This window comes from Mesoplodon densirostris, chromosome 4 (assembly GCF_025265405.1).
Source record: "Mesoplodon densirostris isolate mMesDen1 chromosome 4, mMesDen1 primary haplotype, whole genome shotgun sequence".
Classification (NCBI taxonomy): Eukaryota; Metazoa; Chordata; class Mammalia; order Artiodactyla; family Ziphiidae; genus Mesoplodon; species Mesoplodon densirostris.
In genome coordinates this window covers 87,637,069-87,656,392 of record NC_082664.1, presented here as the reverse complement: position 1 = coordinate 87,656,392, position 19,324 = coordinate 87,637,069, and the positions used below count along the sequence as shown (strand labels likewise).

Sequence of the window (19,324 nt, the reverse complement as noted above, 5' to 3'; positions counted from 1 at the left end):
TGATCCAGGCATTTTTCTAATTATTTGGTGTGTGTGGGGTAGCCTTTACACCTTTATACAGATGGAGCTGCGCTGATGCCTGTGTGGCTCCTCCTTCCTCTCTGAACTTGCATTCTCTGTCTTTGCTGATGGTTTCACTTTCCTCACCTGCCTCGTCAGTGTTGTTGGTCCCTGGGATTTTGTCCTAGGCCTCTTCTCTCACCCCATCTTTCTACCTCCCTAGGCTGTCTTATCAACTCCCAACTGCTCCCTGCACGCTGGTGACACTTGAGCTTCAGATCCCAGCCTCAGTCTCTCTTTTTGACTCTCTCCCTTTGTCCCTTTTATCTTTCTTTCTTCCTCCCTCCCTTCATCCCTTCCTCCCTTCTTCCCTCCTTTCCTTCTTCTCTTCTTTCCATCCTTTCTTCCTTCCTTCCACAAATCTATATTGAGTCCCTATCATAGAGTCAAGTACCATTCTTATCTGTGCATCCAGTTCTCTATCACACATATTCACCTGGATATTTACAGGTGCCTCAGACTTCCCATGTCCCAAAGTAAACTCCCCTCCCTCCCCTCCCCTCCCACAACCAACTCCATCCAAAAAAACAAACAAAAAATTTCACCGATTGTTTTTCTCTTGTGTGTTTCATGTTACCTCCCTGGCACCATGTACTCAGGCCCCCAGAGTGGGAATCTTGAAGTTGTTCTTCCTTCTCCACATCACCCAGTATTCCCTCCCCTCAACCTGCCCCATCCCCCCCTCCCCATCTCTGCTGCTCCTGACTTGGCCTAGGCTTTCCTCATCTCTGGCTTGAATCCTTGCAGAAGCTGCTAACTCAGTCCTCCAGTCCCATCCTCAGCGTTATGAACACAGTCCTGTTCTGACATAATAACCTGCTTAAAGGTTGTTACCAGCTCCTTAATGCAAACTCCTCGGCATGGAGGTGTCCTTCTCAGTAAAATGGGGACAGTTTAATAAGATAATGTGTGTCTGGGACTTCGTAGAGACTCAGCAAATGCTACTTAATATTCTTCTACCTGGAACTTGTTCTGCTTGGACCCTTCCCCCATCCAGAGCATCTCCCACCTGGGAAGTTGCGGCAGCCTCCAGCAGAGCAGCCCCTCACCCAGCGGCCCTCGTTCACGGACACTGTCCAAGTCTGAAGCCTGTCGGACTCCAGGGCATCAGCTGTGAGGTTGCAGATCTCCAGCTTTGTGAAATGGTAGATGAAATCGTCATAGGACATCCTGAGAGGTTGGAAGAGGAGAGAGACCCATATGGGAGGCTGGGAAAGGTAAGACTCCAGGGCTAACACAGCACAATGAAATAGTCCAGAGCCACTTGCTCATGATCCTAGAGAGGACCCTGTCCTTCCTTTTTACGGTCAGTACTGTCAGTTCTGATGTGTCCTTTGCAATAACGACTCAAACTCATGTGTTCTTGATGGGAGAGCTTGGCAGCAATTCAGTTCTCCAAAGTGTTACTGTGTGCCCCTCCACCGGGCTCAGGCGCTGGGCCAGGGGAAAGGGAGATAGTTGGGGAAGGACAGACGATGAAGCAAGCAATTGTAAAGGTGATGAGTATCACAGATAAATTAATCCCAATCCTGAGGAAAACAAGGGGATCCTGAAGAAAGTTCCCTTTAATCTGAGACTTGAAGGCTGAGTAGAAATGATCTGAGTGAGGGTGAGGGGGGCATTGACTGAGCAGAGTAAGTAGAGCTTCCTCGGCTCAGGGAACAGCCCTGCGGAGGCCAGGAGGGAGCAAGTGGCTGGAGCAGCGTGCATCGGTGGAGGGGCACAGAGAGGTGGGAGCCACAGCGTGCTGGCCCGGTCCTGGGCTCAGTCATCACCATGACTCTTGGGCTCCTCTCAAAACCTCAGTCTTGCTGGGTCTCTGGATTTGGAGAACAGGGCCCAGATGTCCCAAGGGCTGGAATCTGACGGCCTCTGTCCGGGGATGGAGGCTTGAGATTTCAGCTCCCACCCCGTCCCTTACCCTGCAGGGTCCTCTTGGGTCCTGGACTCACCAGAACTCTCCATCCTCCGTGACCTGGTGTTGCAGACGGGCCTTCTCGTTCTTGTCCACAAAGCTCCAGTTCTTCCAACTGGAGGGAGAGTGGAGGAGTTAGGGAAGGAAAAAGAAAGGGAAGGCCTGGTGTGAGTTGGGACAGGAGGTGTCAGAGAAATATGAATAAGTTCAGAGAATAGGTCATCTCCAAACTGCAGCCAGTGTGAACCATCGAAATGCAAATCTGATCTGATACCCTCAGTGTAAAACCCAATAATTGCTTCCCACCATCCTCAGGATTAAGACCACACTTTTTGAATGGTTTATAAGGGCTTGACTCTTCTCTGGCTGAATCTTTAACCATTCCTCACACTTTAAAGTTAGGAGTTGGGCTCTGGAAATAGGTAAACTGGGATTTCAATTTAATCATACCAGTACTAGCTGTAACCTTGGGCAAGTCACTTCACCCCTCTCAGCTTCTGTTTTCTCAACTGCAAAAGGGGAATGATTATATCACCTACTCACAGGGCTGTGATGAGCCAGAAATGAAATAACACATGCAAAACTTTTAGAACAGACCCGTCATCTAATAAGTAGCTGTCTGAGTTACTGAGAGAAAGACCAAACATGTAAACTTCTTCCTCCTGCCACCCCACGAAACATTCCAATTTTGTGTTTTAAAAGCCTGGGCAGTTTTACACGCTCTTTCTCCCGAAGAAGGAGGAAATAAAGCACATTTGTATTTCAGGCATGTGGAGGAGAATGAAACTAAACTAGTCTGGAGAGGTAAGGGATCGAGGAAGTGCTTGGAACCAGAGTATACCGGAGGGAAAGTGGAGATTCCTGAGACCAGCAGGAGGGGCACAGTGACAGCGAGTTGGGGGGAGTGTCTCCTTGTGTGACTGAGGCTGGGCCCCACTAGTCAGTGATCCCTGCAGTGGAGGTGTTGGCAGAAAGTGAGTTAAGGCCGGAGACCAAGATCTGAGACTGGAGGACACAGCGAGGGTCCCTGTGGGTGACTCGGGCCAGTGGAGTGGACAACTGATGGGGCACCGAGGGCCTTCCCAGAGCAGAGAGCCCAGTTCAAATGCCACTCCCTCCAGGCAACTTTCTCCCTTCCTGTCCCACCCAGACCAGGAGAAGGGCTCCCTCTCTGTGACCCTTACCATAGCATTTCTCTCAACGATTAGTGTTTTTCTGTACTTCCCACTGGACCTTAAAGCCTACAGCGCAGGCCCTGAATCTCTGCGTTCATTTCTAAGTCCCCAGACAGTAGCATGGGGCCTGGCACATACTGCACACCGAGGAACTGGGGATTTGTCACACGGATAAGAGAAGGGAACGGTAAGGAGACCAGGATCAGCACCTTATCGGTCTACCAAGCGAGGCTGCCTGCTCACGGAAGGGCCCCAGTGCTTAGACCTGTGCTTGGGATTCAGTAGGTGCTCAGCGAATACTTGCTAAGTGAATGAATGGTCGAATGAACCAGTAATTACGGTGCCCTGAGATGAGAGGTATGTTGAAGTAAGCCAGGGGCTGAAGGACACACACAGCCTGCGTGTGGTCCTTCCCAGATGCTGAGTCCTGCTTCCCGCCTTGGGAATAAAGGAGCTCCAGGGCCTACTCTCCAACCAGAGAGGCGGAGTCAGGAGCCAGTGATTGGGGAGGGACAATAAAGGCTTTGTGAACATTCTGGAGCCTTCATAACAGCTTCCCCAGGTGTGCTATTTTTGCTGCCCCCAGTCACTTGCTCTCAGTGATAAGCGGTAAAGTTCTTGCAAAGGGCCTGTGCATCTCTTTATGGGGATAGTGAGGGAGAGGAAATCTTAGCACTGGTTAAGCGCTCTCCTGACACAAGCGCATTTTCTCCTCATAACAGCCCACGGGGTTGGTGCTAACGTTGTTCCCATTTTACAGATAAGGCAACAGAGATTCCGAGAGGGAAGTCACCTGTCCCGTCCAGACCCCCGCATCAAGACTCCCCTCCTGCCTGGACCTAGCCCAGGCTTTCTAGCCATCTTTCCTCTCCAGACAGTGGCCACCAGCAGGCTCTCTGGACCCCGGGTTCCTGTGGCTCTGCTCCCAGCCCTTCCTGAAGCCCACGTCCCCTCTTCTCCTCTGCGGATCCTTGGTTTTAAGGGTGATTTTAGACCAAGCATTTGTAGTACTCTTGTGGCTCGGTACCCAGCCCTGCCTTGCCCCAGGCCTTGTTGTCCCCTATTCGTGGGGTCCCCGCACCCACCTGTCACTCCAGGAGCCATTCCACTCCACCTGGCCCCAGGGGTTCCGCAGCCGCACCAGCTTCACTTTCTCACCCTTGTACAGGGCCTTGAGCAAAGAGAAAAAGCTTTCTCCCTTTGGGCCCTTTCTAAAAGGGGGTCTTCTGTCTTGCCCTGAGGGCTGGGGTGGGAGTGGGGAGAGAATCCTGTACAGGGGCCTGTCCTGCCTGGCCCCGGTCAAGGACACTAATCACAAGTCCCCTGCGGAATGGCAGGGTGGCGGGTCAGAACCTTAGGGCTGAGTCTGCAGGAGTCAGGCTTGGCCACCACCTTGCCATCTTCTAAGAAGTGATTTCCCCAGTGAACATCTGGCCATTCAGAGCTTTGGGAGAGGAGGCAGGGAATATAATGTAGGGCTCTGCTAGCACAAGGTGCCTCTGTGTGAATTAGATAAAATGCCCCTGCTGGCTGAGGAACTATAGAAAATGTCCCTTCCAGATGGATCAATCAGAAAAAGGGGCCCTTTCTCCTGTCTGCTGCATGGGCTGCTGCAGATGACTGCCCCTCTCTGCCCACCTCTGTGGACAGGGCACAACTCGCCCAACTGTGCACAAGGGGCCTGACAAGGTTCCTGTCTGTGACGTGACCCAGTGAAGGCCAGACATCCCAGGGGGAGCAAAACCTTGGAACTGACTATGAAAAACAAGGAACACAGGAGCCCATGATATCAACTTCATAAAACCAAAGTGCTTTCTATTTGTTCTTTGGAAATGTTGGGGCAATTGCTATCTTTAGCACTAAAAACAAACATAAACTGAGCACCATCTTGTGGCAAGATCCGCCTACCAGTCCCAGTGGTCTCCTCCAACCCCAGGCGCTCGGCCTGCGTGCCTGATTGGAGGCAAATTCTACAGATGTGAAGGGACACAGAAAGCCAAGTCCTGACTTCGGGAGGACCAAGTAGCCCCTCAAGTCCCGTCCCGCTGAGCCCCGCCAGGCTCACCTCCTCCAGCCCAGTGACTGAGTAGGCGTGGCCTTTGACCAGCCCGCAGGCCATTCTTGTCTCGTACTGAACTGGAACAATCGTCTGTGGAGTGAAAACCAGACAACCTGTCAGGGGTTGCTGCCTGAGACAAAGTTCACACTGGTTCATGTCCTGGGCTCTGCGAGGACGAGGACTCCTCCGCGCCCTGGAAATTTGCCTCCCAGCCATGAGAAGGCCCTCACTAGCCCTTTCAGAGAGCCAAGAAGATGCAGGCCAGACAAGTGGTTTCCCCAGACCGTCAGAGAGCGACATGGAGCTGCGGCGCGAGGTGGGTGAGAGCGTGCCTGGCCCTCCTTTCTGGATCCCTTGGGGTCCTGCAGAGGAGGAAGTGGGAGCAGATGGAGGCTGCCCTGGATTGGGCTCCCCTTCCCCTGAGCCCACCCAGGGTTGACTATTCCTGGAAGAGAAAGGGATTGGGAAAAGGGGGTTAGACGAAACATGTAGGTCTAACCCTTTATCTTCACATCCCCTCACTTCCTCCACACCCCCCCAGAGCACGCTCAAGAAATCCAAAGCGCCCAGGGAGAGAATTCTGAGGAGGCCAGAGGAGAGTCCTGCTGAGACATGAGCGTGCCTCAGGGAGCAGGGGTAGCTCTTCCATTTGAGATTTGCAACCACAAGAGATCCTCGGCAGAGGGGTAGGATCACCAAAGCCCAGTGAGCCCTAGACGGATCTCTGTGGCTTCACTTTGCCTGATAGCATAACAGCTTTAAGAGCAGCAGCCTGGAGGCCTTTTCAAGGTGAGGGGTGTGTGGAGGGCCAGGGTTTTTTGCATCTCAGCCTCTTCCAGATTCCAGTCTTTATAGGACCCAGACCATGCTGAACAGAAAGGGAGGGGGGCAGGAGATGCGTGCATCTCTCAGTTCTAGGCGGTGGGGGGAGGGAAGGGGGGGAGCCACTTGAAATGACTCTTGTGGCATTACTTATGCATACCTAGCTATTCCACTGCTGGCCATCTGTCCTAAGGAAATCATCATGGACAGACACAAAGATGTATCTTATAGGATGTTCATCGTAACATTTAAACATAATAGCCAAGAACAGAAAAAGAAAACAATCTAAATTCCCAATAATAAGGTATTGGGTAGATAAATTATAACTTATTTGCATGGTGGAATATTGTGCAGCCACTAAAAAAAATGTTAGAGGAGACACATTAAGAATATAATTCTCATTGCCACATTAGGAATATAAAGCTAACTGAAAAAAAGCATGCTGCAAAGAGGTACATACAGTATGACAGCTATTTTAAAATAAAAATTTAGATTAGTAGTATGCATAGAAAAATACTAGAAGGACGTATACCAAATGTTATTATCCTTAGATGGGGAAAATATAGCTTAATTTTTCTTCTGCTTTACTCCATGGCGCGTATTACTTCTCAAAGTACTAGAATATAAGCTCTGGGGCGGGGGTGTTGGGGGGAGACTGCTTGTTCACTAGAATCCTAAACAAAGGGGAGAGAATTCTCTTTGTTTGCTAGAAGAGTGCCTAGTGCCTAGTAGGAGCTCAATAAATATGTGTTGAATACATAAATGAACAAATTAGAAGGAGAGAAGTACTTTAAAATGAATGAAGGCTCTCTTGTGTTTCTGCATGTTAATTCGTTATCAGAGAAACTGCCTGGACCATGGAGTTTGAAGGACCTCCCACAGAGATTCCCTCCAAAAGCTGCCTCCCGCACCTTCCTCAGGAGCCTTGGAGAGGGCAAGTTATTCCAACCCAGACCCTTGGAAGGCCTCAGGAGGAGCCTGTGTGTGAGGTGCTGGCTGCTGAGGAAGGTCTGACACCACATACAACAGGTCCGGGTCATGCAGGTGGGAGGGATGGTCAGCCCTGACAATCAGAGGCGTACACACCCGGGTCGGTCTGTCATCTGAGCATCCCTCAGGGATGAGGTCTGAATCCCTGAGATCCGAGTTATTCATATTCCTCACCATCCGCTCAATCAAGTCCCTCATGTTCAGACCAGAAGGAGAGGTTCCATAGGTCATGTTTGTGCCATCCTGAGGCCCGACGGGGAGGGCAGGGGAAGGGGCGGGAGAGAAAGCAAACAGAGGAGGGTGATAGAAAGGGAAGGAGACAGAAAGAAGGGGGGGGACAAAGGAAAAGAGGAGAGAGAAGTAGAGCATGAATGCAGAAAAGATGGAGAACAGTGATGCAGAAAGAAAATGTTCATCCATGGGTGCTTTATGCTGGCTCATCTTTCCAAGCTTCCCCACCTACTGGGTGTACTAGGAGAGGAAGGGACAGGAATTTAGCTTGGGGCTCTTCCTCAGCAATGGAAATCGCCAAGACTATTTATTATACATTGAGCAGCCCCCAGGAAAGGTGTGTCTCCTGGCCAGTCTGCCATTCCCTTACTCTTGGCTCTGGTCTCAGTTCACACCACTTTGTTGCACAGGCTGAGTTTCTCCCAGATTATAACACAAAGCCCGTATCCCAAGTGAGAGATACAATCAAAGCTCAATGACTGGGAGGCTTTCTTAGGGAACTGGTGGGCTCAGGTCCATAAGCCAAGTGTGTGGCCAGCTTAATAGTGGCATGCTGGGACTGAGAAACACTGGCCACAGAGGCCTACACTGACATAGGCCTCTGGACCTATTTCCACCTAAATTCCAGGGCTTAGAATGTCCTTGCTGAATATCTTTATTGAAAATCTCCACAAACTCTTCTCCCTTGAAAAATTCCCAATTTTCAAAGTTGAGAACCAGTTCCACCTTCCTAAAACAGTAGATTCACCCTGTCCCAGAGGAAAGCCCTATGCTGCTAGTCACTGGGTAAGGCTTCCCAGTAGTTGGCAGCTTCCTGCCCTGCATCCCACACCCTAGACTTACATCAATGGAGCAGCCCATGAGGGAGCCCCTCTCGATGGCTTTCTTCATGATCTTGTACATGTCTCTGGGAGCATCCTTGATTTCAAAAAACTCCGTTACTCCTCCTGTGAAGTCCTCCATGGCCTCTGTAGTGTTCCCACCTTTCAGGGCTTCATATGAACCATGGAGCCTTAGAGAGAGGATGAAGACCAATCTGGAGTCACAGGGTTCTAGGAAACATGACCCAGGTACCCCTACCACCAGAACTTTACTCTTGGGTCCTGTGATGTTGTCTCATCCAGTTCACCAACAAGCCTGTAAGCTGTTGGAATAGGTACTATGATTCCCTTTCTTCACAATGGAGAAACTGAGCTCTAGAGGCTAAGTGACCAGCTAAGGCCACAGAGAGGAGAAACACTGGGATGGAACCCACTATTCCCACTTCCTGATGCTTTCCACTATACCCTGAACCTGAGGTAGGGCTCTGTTAAAGCCATTAGTAGCTGGGGTGGGGCTTCTAAGTTTAGAGACAACATGGCTTTATTAATATATTGCAAGCTCACGAGGTGGAGCCAAGCCAGACTCTGGGATCTGAGCTCCAAAGATATAATGCGCTCATCTAGGATTCGCAATGCCACCAAGAAGGCAGGATTAAAGAGCTCACTATGGGAAGCTAAAGCTAAAGATTTCCTACACACGTCTTATTTCTACTCTTAGTGGTTTTACTTAGGATCACCGCTGCCTGGACCAGATCTTCTCTGACTTTGTGTCACAGTTGAACACACACACACACACACACACACACACACACACACACACACACACACACACACACACACACACACACACACACACACACACACACACACACACACACACACACACACACACACACACACACACACACACACACACACACACACACACACACTGGATCTCGCAGTCCACCTCCTCTCCTCTAGCCCTGCCTCAGTCTAAAGTGCTGCTTACTTAGCATAAGCCTTCTCCAGCAGAGCGCTCCAGAACTCATTGTGGTGGTTGGATTTGGTGAAAACCAGTTCATTGTTGTAAGTTGGCAGGCAGTCATCAATAACCACGTCCACCCAGTCTCCATAGCGCCAGAACTGCACAGAATCGTCAAGCACAGAGTACATCCTCAGATTACCATTGGGAAATGTGTCCCTACCCCACATTCCTTAATACCAAGCACCTTGGGTTTGGAGTGTGTGACTCTTTCTCTAACTGGACTGGGAGCTCCTTGAGGGCAAGAAACCACTCTCTCTTCCACCCAGTCCAGCTCGGGGGATGGTAGGCGCTCCCTACCTACCTGAGGGCTTGAGATTTTCCTTTTCCTGCTCTGTAAGTCTGGGGTGTGGCCTAGGTATCAGTATTTTTAGGTATCTCAACTGATCCTGATATGCAGTCAGGGTTGAGAACCACTGGTCTAGGTGAAGGTGATGTATGATTTACGTATTTCTTGATGACAAATAAGGTAGAAATTGCTGCTGAAGAAGAAGGATTGACGTGGAAAAGGAAAGTGACCCAGAATATACTCTGGCTAAAGCAGGAACACTGTCCAATATTCTCAATTCTGGATGATGTTCTTTTTTGAACAAATCAGTTTTGACCCAAGAAAGCCAAATGTAGTTTAATTTCCTTCTAATGACATTTTCTCCCTTATGGACAAGAGGGCAAAAATCTGTCTGGTCTCTGTGTTTATGATCCTTTAGATATCAGACCTATCAGACCTTTTAAATATTTGAGGGAGGTGAGTAGCTTGATTTTGAAGAAACAAAATTCAGGGCCCAGCTTCCTTGCCTGAGCTGGGACGGCAGCAGAACACTGAACCTGAACTTGCAGAGAAGACCCTTTCTGAAGTCTTCAGTCCTGGGATAGAAGATCAACTGATGATCTGGGTCAGCCCAGGACATTTGGAGCCTTACAGGCTGGAGACAGATTGATGCCTCGGAACCCCAATGTCTGCTAGATGCCCACATACGAAGCTCATTTCAGTTCTGGGCCAGCACAGGGTTTGGCTCTTTGCCAAGACAATTTGGATCCAGAAAGTTTCCAATGGCTGAATTGATTCTGGAACCAAAAGACTCATTGCTGGGCCGAAGCAGAAGCCTGGTTCCCAGATTAACCAGACTTTTCTTCCAGAGGCTGGAAAGGGTGCGTGATAGTCTTGGTATAGACCTGTGTTTAAGGGACACAAGTAAAAAGGAGCTGCAGCCGTGGATGGGATTTCCTTTACAACCTAAAGGGCCCTCTGGATTCCCAGTGCTAGTATCTTAGGGATTTACTTGAGAAGGGCTGCCAGTAATAACACAGAAGCCAGCCAGCTGGAGAGGCAAAAATAGACCCACAGGTCAGCAAACAGGATATCCTCCAACCTTTCTGGGGCCTAGCGGAAGGTGTAGGGGTTTGAGGGTAGGAAGAGATAAACAACTGCTTCCTCACAGGCTTGAGGCCTGAAGGGGATCACTGGCCACATCCATGGCCAGGAGGGTGGGTGGGAAACTTTCCTGGAGCCACTGGGAAGTGAAGGCAGGGAGACCAGTGGTGAGTAGACAGCAGCTGGCCCTCTTAACTACACTCCCTTGACCTCACCTGGAAGTGAAAGATCCCCGCGTAGTTTTCGGTGAAACTCTGATCATGGGGTATGACCCGGAAAAGCAGTCGCTTGTTCAGGGTCAGGCAAGCGATGGCTGCGAGAAACCAGCAGTCCCCTGCAGGCAAACACGCGGCACAGGTCACGGGAGGGCCCACACCTCCAGGGAAGACGGAGACTCCATCCCCATCGGCTGCTCTCCTTCTCTGGAGAAGGGCGTTCACTTGGCATTCACTGTCCCACTTCCAGATCTGACCTTACAGAGGTGTCAACCCAGGGAAGGAGTGTGACAGCAGTCTCTGGACCATGTGATCAACAGGGTAACTTACTCCCTTGTGACTGGCTTTCCTGAAAGCTGTAGGCAATTCCTTTGTCTGCAACAGAAGGTCAGACCTCCATTTGGACCTCAGTGGAGATGGGTTAGTAGGGGTCATAATTGGGTCATTCTTTGTAACACCCACAGGAAATCTGCCTGCCCTGTAACTTTGCAGTGTGAGTCCATTTCCCCTTCGGACCTTGGCAGAGACTGAGCAACTGAGAGCCATCAGTGCAGCCCATTTGTATTGTAAGGAAAGCTGGCTAGTAGTTGGAGGCGGCACTTTGCCCTGTGTCTGTGTGTGTATGCATGTGTGAATACCCAAGGGGCAGGCCTGGATCACTAACAGAGCACAGACTATATACAAGGCCTTCGTTGTGCTCTGCGGGATATGACAGCATCTTTGAGACTGCAGAGGGGAGGCTGAGAGCTGCCACAGCCCTCCTCCCACCATTGGCCCCCACCAGGCCCCCCCAGGCAGCCAGCCTCTCCTCTGAAACAGGCCCAGATTATTAGCTTGCCCAGGGCTCTGCAGGCAGTCTTCCCTCGAGTGCAGGAACTCAGGTATCCAAAACTTCAGCCTCTCTCCTTCTGGGGCCAGATTAGCCAAATTCATTTGGTCTTGAGTGCCCTTTTCCCACAAGTTTTAAACTGTGTTTGTCGATGTTTCTCCAACTTTATTTCACAGAGCTTTCCTACAGTCCACACCAAAGATAATACTTTCTGAACAAGGGGCTGAGACAGAGGAGAGACTGGTGAAGCAGACAAGCTAACCAACCAGACAGAAAATTGGACGCTTATCCACATGGCAAATGTCGTCTTTGTTGAAAGACTCCTTTAATATGAAGCTATTCTGGGGCAATTTCAACAAGAGTTCGAGTTACAAAAGCATATTTTGTGAGCATATAGATTCCATGTGCCCAAGGGACATGCGTGGTACATGGACAGTTTCAGAGCTGACTTCTAAGGAAGGTGGGTACAGCTAAAAGCAGGGCTTTTGTCTCGCTGAGTGGGGTGTGTGAGTGTCCTGGAGACTCTGGAGAGGAGGCTGTGGAATGAGGCACACCTCCTGTGACACAAGGCAAAGAACTAGTGAGACAGGTGGGAAGGACAGAAATTAAATGAAGCAATCACCAGCACGTTGATAAATGAGTATAAGGTAATGTTATCAAAACCTCCTCCCCCAAATTCATTAAAAGCAAAAACAGGGCCTCCCTGGTGGCGCAGTGGTTGGGAGTCCGCCTGCCGATGCAGGGGACACGGGTTCGTGCCCCGGTCCGGGAGGATCCCATATGCCGCGGAGCAGCTGGGCCCGTGAGCCATGGCCGCTGAGCCTGCGCATCCGGAGCCTGTGCTCCGCAACGGGAGAGGCCACAACAGTGAGAGGCCCGCATACCGCCAAAAAAAAAAAAAAAAAAAAAAAAAAAAGCAAAAACAGATTATTGTCCCTTTACTTACTGTGAAGGGATCACACCTTTTAATCACCCCTTGATTGTTTGGCTAGATATGCCCCGAGGGACTCTCCTACCTAGATCTCCTTGACAGATGTCAGTTCTGTTGGCTCCACCAACGATAAATCGAGGATTCTCACAAATTTCCTGTGAAACAAAAAGGAAATAATAATAGTAGCAGTAGCTATTATTTACTGAGGTCCATACGTAGTACTGGCATCACATATCAAGAGTTTTACACACACCACTCATTTAAACCTCCAAAAACAGCCCATGAATTGGATACTATCATTCTTGTTTTTCAGATGAGGACACCAAGGCTCAGAGAGGTTAAGAAACCTGCCCAAGGACACACAGCTAGTAAGTGAGAGAAGCCAGATACATGGCTTCTTTTCCCATTGTTCCACACTGCTCCCTCACACTGATATACTGTCTGAGTAAAGATGTACCTTGAGAGTTAGGGCAGTGTCATTACTGTCACAGCTTTGGAGGGACAATAGAAAACATGGCTCTTGCTTTTTTTTTTTTTCTATGCCAGGGAAAAGAGGTACAGGAGGGAAAGTAAAGATCTTTTCCCCCAAGACATGGTAACATAGATATTTAGTATCAGCATATGTCCCAAGGGCCACAGGCCTTGAGAGCTGGGGAGAGCCGAGGGTAAATTTGGTGTGGGCCTTAAAGACGTCCCCATCTGTTGGCGGGTGAGTTTTTTTTTTTTTTTTTTTTTTTGGTGGGTGCGTTCTTTATTCAAGGTAACCCAATAGGACATCCCTGGCCTGAGCAGTTTTCAAATCCAGGCACTGCCAATTATGTGTATTCCAACAGAGACCAACAGAGGGTGCTCTTGTTTTTTTTTTTTTTTTTTTTTTTTTTGCGGTATGCGGGCCTCTCACTGTTGTGGCCTCCCCCGTTGCGGAGCACAGGCTCCGGACGCGCAGGCTCAGCGGCCATGGCTCACGGGCCCAGCCGCTCCGCGGCATATGGGATCCTCCCAGACCGGGGCACGAACCCGTATCCCCTGCATCGGCAGGCGGACTCTCAACCACTTGCGCCACCAGGGAGGCCCGGTGCTCTTGTTTATGTTTGGATGTGTCATGCTTTGGGGTATTTTTTGTTTTTTTAAAATTTATTTTAAATTTTTTATTATTTTTTATTTTTTGGCTGCATTGGGTCTTCGTTGCTGTGCGCGGGCTTTCTCTAGTTGCAACAAGCTGGGTCTACTCTTCACTACGGTGCGCGGGCTTCTCATTGCAGTGGCTTCTCTTGTTGCAGAGCATGGGCTCTAGATGCGCGGGCTTCAGTAGTTGCAGCATGCAGGCTTCAGTGGTTGCCCTGCATAGGCTCAGTAGTCGTGGTGCGTGGGCTCTAGGGCACGCGGGCTTCAGTAGTTGTGGCACACGGGCTTAGTTGCTCTGCGGCGTGTGGGATCTTCCTGGACCAGGGCTTGCACCCATGTCCGCTGCATTGATAGGCGGATTCTTAACTACTGCTCCACCTGGGAAGTCCCCATGCTTTGTTTTTTAACTTTTGAAATAATTGTAGATTCTGTGTTTTTGTTTTAACACCGTTCTTCACAGCTTCGAGAAGCTTATCCCAGTGACACAGCCCTCTCCTTCTGTCTCCCCCATCACAACAAGCTGGTATACTCACATGAGTTGAAGCTCCCTGCACTCAGGAATCTCTCTCTCCTACTAGATGGAAAGTCAGTCGTGCTTAGACCACACCACACACACATCCCGCCTGAAGTTCTTAATCAATGGAAGGATAAACCAAAACCAATAATTTTTACAAAGGTTACCTATAGGAGAGGGAAGGATTAAGGGGGTGAATATAGGGATGGAAGTAAAACTCTGAATATAACTGTTTGAAAATAGTTTTGACTTAGGAATCATGTAAATTTTATAGATTTAAAAGCCAAAATTAAAGACAATTTTAAAAAGCAATCTTTAAAAGCTGAGAGCAAATTGAAGCAAAGGAACCAAACTGCTTATCAAATTGATGGCATGGCCACACACATAAAATGAATTCTTTCAAGTGACTTAAAATATAAAATTTTGGTTGTTTATTCCTTTTGGGATATAGCCTAAGGTCAAAAACCAAAACCATAAAGAAATGTGAACCGTAATAAAGAAAAATGACATTGTTATTACTTCAAAACTTTGACATGTAGGATAAGGTAAATAAGAATGTACATTAATGTCATTAGGAACCAGGATATTTTTAGTGTAAAAGAAAATATGTAAAATTATAAAACTGAATAACTTAAGTAACAACCCTGCAATGTTAAAGTTGAATTGGATATATAACTCATGATTTATTTTTGTCTCTCTAGAAAAAATTTTCTATCTCTGCACTAAAACAAAAGAAACAAAAAAACTAGAAGCAGTAAAAATCTAGCAGTAAAGAAAACATCAACATCCAGAATGTGGTCTTTAAAAACCATTTCCCACTAATAAAATATAAAACTCTCATTATTCCAAATAAGACTCTTTCCTCTTAAAAAACCAATTAAGGTATAGTCAACATATGTTATTTTTGTCTCCCCAGTGTTTTGCCTCCTTAAAATACATTCCACTTTCTTCTGGCATTACACCTCAACTTTCAACTGGGGAGCAGCACCACTGTCAACCCATGTTGTTCTGGTGGGCTTCCCTCTTCACCCAGATCCAGATGGCTATTAGGGCAATTAGAGTGAGAGTGACTGGTTCAGGGATGGGCACATGACCAAATCTGGGCCAATGAGATATGGGCCAAGACTTTCGTTGTAACTATTGAGAAAGAAATACATTCTCCTCTGGGAGTTACTAAGCTGGTAGAGTGTCAGCCTGAAGCTGCTGGTGGCCATTTTTGCCCCTTTGTGAAGTTAGCCCACTTGAGAATAAAGATAACTCAGAGGAAGCAGATGGGGGAGTGGGTGGAGAGGTCGGAGGTGATAAATAGATAGACAGGTAGATAGACAAATAGATGATATTAGGGATTGTGTCTTGATGACATTGTTTGAGGCCTGGATTCAGTGTGTCTAAACCTGATCATCGCTTTTGAACATTCAAGTTATAGAGCTTTTTTTCGGTTTAAGTTAGTTTGTGTTGGGCCTCTGTTACTTGCCAGCTGAGACACTTGACTACTGAATGTCCTGCCCTGTTATAAGGAATATATTATAGAGTAACTCAAATACTAGAACTATAGCTACATTTTTTAGCTGTCACAAGGATAGATTTCTCTCCTTGGGTCTATAGGTACAGAAGCACACCTCATCTCCTCACCTGCCACCAATTCCAGAGCTGACTACTTGGAAAGGCAGTAGCAACTGCACTGCTTTCTCTTCCATCTGCTTAGAGGTCCAGGTATTTGAATGGAGTTATATTTTTTGCAGTAGTAGAGATTCCCCAATATACTACATTTACCTTAAATACTACCTCAGCTAAATACACCAAACATTAATTGGGCTTCCAAGTATGCACAGGGCTGGGGGATTTAAGGATATAATAAAAATAGGAAATCGTCCCTGCCTGCCCTCTAGGAAACCCCCAGCCTAGAGACCCTCAGTTGTTTGTCCTCGTGAGAGATGTCTGTTTGGTGAGGGTCAGTTACCAAACTTGTTGAGGGTTAATTCATAGAACAGCTAGATTTACCTAGATACCCCTTCCCACCACCTACTTTCCTGGAGTGTCTGAGACCTGTTTTTGTTGGTTAATATGAACAAAGAGTAAATTGTCCTGGCTCTGTCACTTTAACTTGGGGACCTAAGACTTCCGCTCACTTGTTTGGCTATAATTTAGCATGGAGACTGGATCTGTCAGTGATGGATTCCCAGAAATTAGCAACAGATGACCGTTTCCTCAGTTTTTGAGTGCTGTGGTTTGCAAACATTTTTTTATTGTATATCTTATTAGTTTTAAATTATGTGTGTGTGTTATCCTAACATATAATGTGCATTATAAGATAAACAAAAGCATACATTTAAAAGGGTGGGCTAATATAGATATATGTAGGAGACTTCTGGTTTCAGCTCCAACATGTGAAAAGCTTGGAAGTCATCCCTCCCATCCTTACCACAAGAAAAAGCCAAACACATGGAAACCAGTGACTTTGCTTGGACGCATCAGAGAACTGAGGTTGCAGGGCACCCTACCACCCTGAGATATGGACACAAATGAAACCAGAGAGTTATAGCCAAGACCTGTTTATCTGGAACAGAAGCTGCCTCAGCCACAAACTGGGAGGAACACTTAAATGGTAACTTTGATGAATTTCAGGAAGCTGAGTGTGGACTAGCACAAGAGTGAGAAACTTCTGGAGGCCACAGTCTTGGGAGAAACCCCCAACCCTTTCATGGTTTTTACCTCCAAAAATTCCAAGTTCTCATGGTGAAGACCCAAGAAAGATCCCCCCTACAGGGGAAAAGGCTTTTCCAGTCTTACCTATGTTGGGGGAAGTGTATTACTCCCACTCCAGCCGCCTCCAGGCTTTCTCACCTAAGAAGGGGTAAAAGCTATACCAATGGAGAAACGTGTATGAAGGTCATAGCCCAGAGTGACAGTCTCATTAAAAGATAGAGCGTTAATCATTAGATTATAGAACACTTCCCCTCCCCGATCATACAACCACATCAACAGGGCTCCAGTGAAATAGCAGTGACTTACAGCTGAAAGAGCTGCAAGATGTAAACTCTGATAAGTATTGAAGAAAGCCCAAAGTCAAGAGAGGAGACCAAACAAGGATATTAAAGGAATTTGAAGCTTCTGACACCTGCAACTGGAGGAAACAAACACAGCACAACTTCTAGCCAGCTTAACATAAATCCTTATACCAAAGGCTAATGTATCTCAGTTCTTATTACCCAAAGCAATATGTCTGGCTTTCAGTAAAAAATTACAAGAGATGCCAAAAGGCAGGCAAAAGCAACCTGAAGAGCAAGCATCAGAACTAGATTCCGATATGACATAGATGTTGGAATTATCAGGCAGGGAATTTAAAATAACTATGATCAGTATGTCAAAAAGTCTAATGGAAAAAGTATATAACATTTAAGAAAAGATGGGCAATATAAGCAGAGAGATGGAAACTCTAAGAAAGAATCAAAAGGAAATGATAGAAATAAAAGACAGTATAACATGTATTTGATGGGCTCATCAGTAGATTAGACATGGACAAGAAAAAAAATCAGTGAGATTGAAGATGAGACAATAGGAATTTCCTAAAGTGAAAAGCAAAGAGAAAAATGTAACAGAAAAACAACAACAACAAAACAGCAGAACATCCAAGAACTGTGGGACAATTCAAAAGATGCAGCATATGCATAATTGGAATACTGATGGGAAAGAAAGAACAGAGCAGAAGAAATATTTGAAGTAATAATGTCCAAGAACTTTCCAAAATTAATGACAGATACCAAATCACAGATCCAAGAAGCACAAAGAACATCAAGTAGCATAAATGCCAGCAAAATAAAACATAACTACACTTAGGCATATCATATTCAAACTGCAGATAACCAAAGATAAAGAAAAGATCTTCAAAGAAGCCAAGAGGGAGAAAAATACCTTTGCTCTAGAGGAAAAAAGACAAGAATTATAGTAGACTTCTCTTCAGAAACCATGCAAGCAGGAAATATTTAAATTGATGAAATATTTAAATTGATGAAAGAAAACCCCACCAACCTAGCATTCTATATGCAGAGAATTTATCTTTCAAAACTGAAGGAGAGGGGGCTTCCTTGGTGGTGCAGTGGTTGAGAGTCCGCCTGCCGATGCAGGGGACATGGGTTCGTGCCTCGGTCCAGGAAGATCCCACATGCCGTGGAGCGGCTGGGCCTGTGAGCCATGGCTGTCCGGAGCCTGTGCTCCGCAACGGGAGAGGCCACAACAGTGATAGGCCCGCGTACCGCAAAAAAAAAAATGAAGGAGACTAAAGGCTTTCTCAGACAAATAAAACCACAGGGAAGGGACTTCCCTGGTGGTGCAGTGGTGAAGACTCCATGCTCCCAATGCAGGGGACCCCAGTTTGATCCCTGGTCAGGGAACTAGATCCCACATGCATGCCACAACTGAGTGCGCATGCCGCAACTAAGGAGCCAGCGAGTTGCAACTAAGGAGGCTGCTGGCTGCGACTAAGGAGCACACATGCTGCAATTAAAGGAGCCCACCTGCCACAACTAAGACCCAGCACAACCAAATAAATAAATAAAATAAATAAAGTAAATGTTTAAAATAATAACCCACAGGGAATTCATTTCCAGCAGACTTGGCTTGCAAGAAATGTTAAAATAAGTTCTTCAAGGAGAAGGAAAATTATATAGATCAGAAACCTGGACCTACATAAAGAAAGGAAGAGCATCAGAGAAGGAATAAATGAAGGTAAAATAAAACTTTTAGTTTTCTTATTTTTAATCTAAAGATAACTTTATTTAAAGTAATAATCACAACAACGTGTTGAGTAATTATAGCATATGGATAAGTGAAATGCATGACAGTAATGTCATGAGGGAAGGAAGGGAGGAATTGGGAATTTTCTATTATAAGGTACTAGACTACATATACAGTGGTATATGTTATTTGAAGGTGAAATCAGATTAGTTGTAAGTGTATATTGGAAACTTTAGCATAACCATTAACTTTTAAAAAAAAGTATAATAGATATACTTAAGAGATAAATGGAATCATATAGAATACTCAATTAAAACCAGAGAATGCAGGAAAGGGGAGAGGAGAGAAACAAAGAAAAATTGCAACAAATAGATAATAGTTATAAACATAGTAGATATTAATCCAACTATATTATAATCACTTAAATGTGAATGGCCTAAATACATCAATTAAAAGATAGAGATTGTGAGAACAGATTTTTTTAAAAGACCCAACGATATGTTATCT

At 46.8% G+C, this 19,324-nt stretch overlaps 1 protein-coding gene across 7 annotated transcripts in view; it reads right to left on the bottom strand.

Annotated features, from left to right (window-relative positions):
• Positions 1–19,324, bottom strand: part of CAPN3 (calpain 3) — a 48,321-nt gene that overhangs the window by 11,140 nt on the left and 17,857 nt on the right. For 4 of the 7 annotated variants that reach the window (XM_060098314.1, XM_060098315.1, XM_060098317.1 and 1 more), the window contains exons 2-9: positions 12,530–12,599; positions 10,685–10,803; positions 9,065–9,198; positions 8,096–8,264; positions 5,216–5,299; positions 4,236–4,321; positions 2,013–2,090; positions 1,070–1,230 (exon numbers count right to left, since the gene is read on the bottom strand). In XM_060098314.1, coding sequence (XP_059954297.1) covers positions 1,070–1,230; positions 2,013–2,090; positions 4,236–4,321; positions 5,216–5,299; positions 8,096–8,264; positions 9,065–9,198; positions 10,685–10,803; positions 12,530–12,599 — 901 coding nt within the window. Of the gene's footprint in view, positions 1–1,069; positions 1,231–2,012; positions 2,091–4,235; positions 4,322–5,215; positions 5,300–7,117; positions 7,265–8,095; positions 8,265–9,064; positions 9,199–10,684; positions 10,804–12,529; positions 12,600–19,324 lie in introns of all 7 variants that reach the window. The other 3 variants (XM_060098312.1, XM_060098310.1, XM_060098313.1) reach the window with 1 other exon arrangement.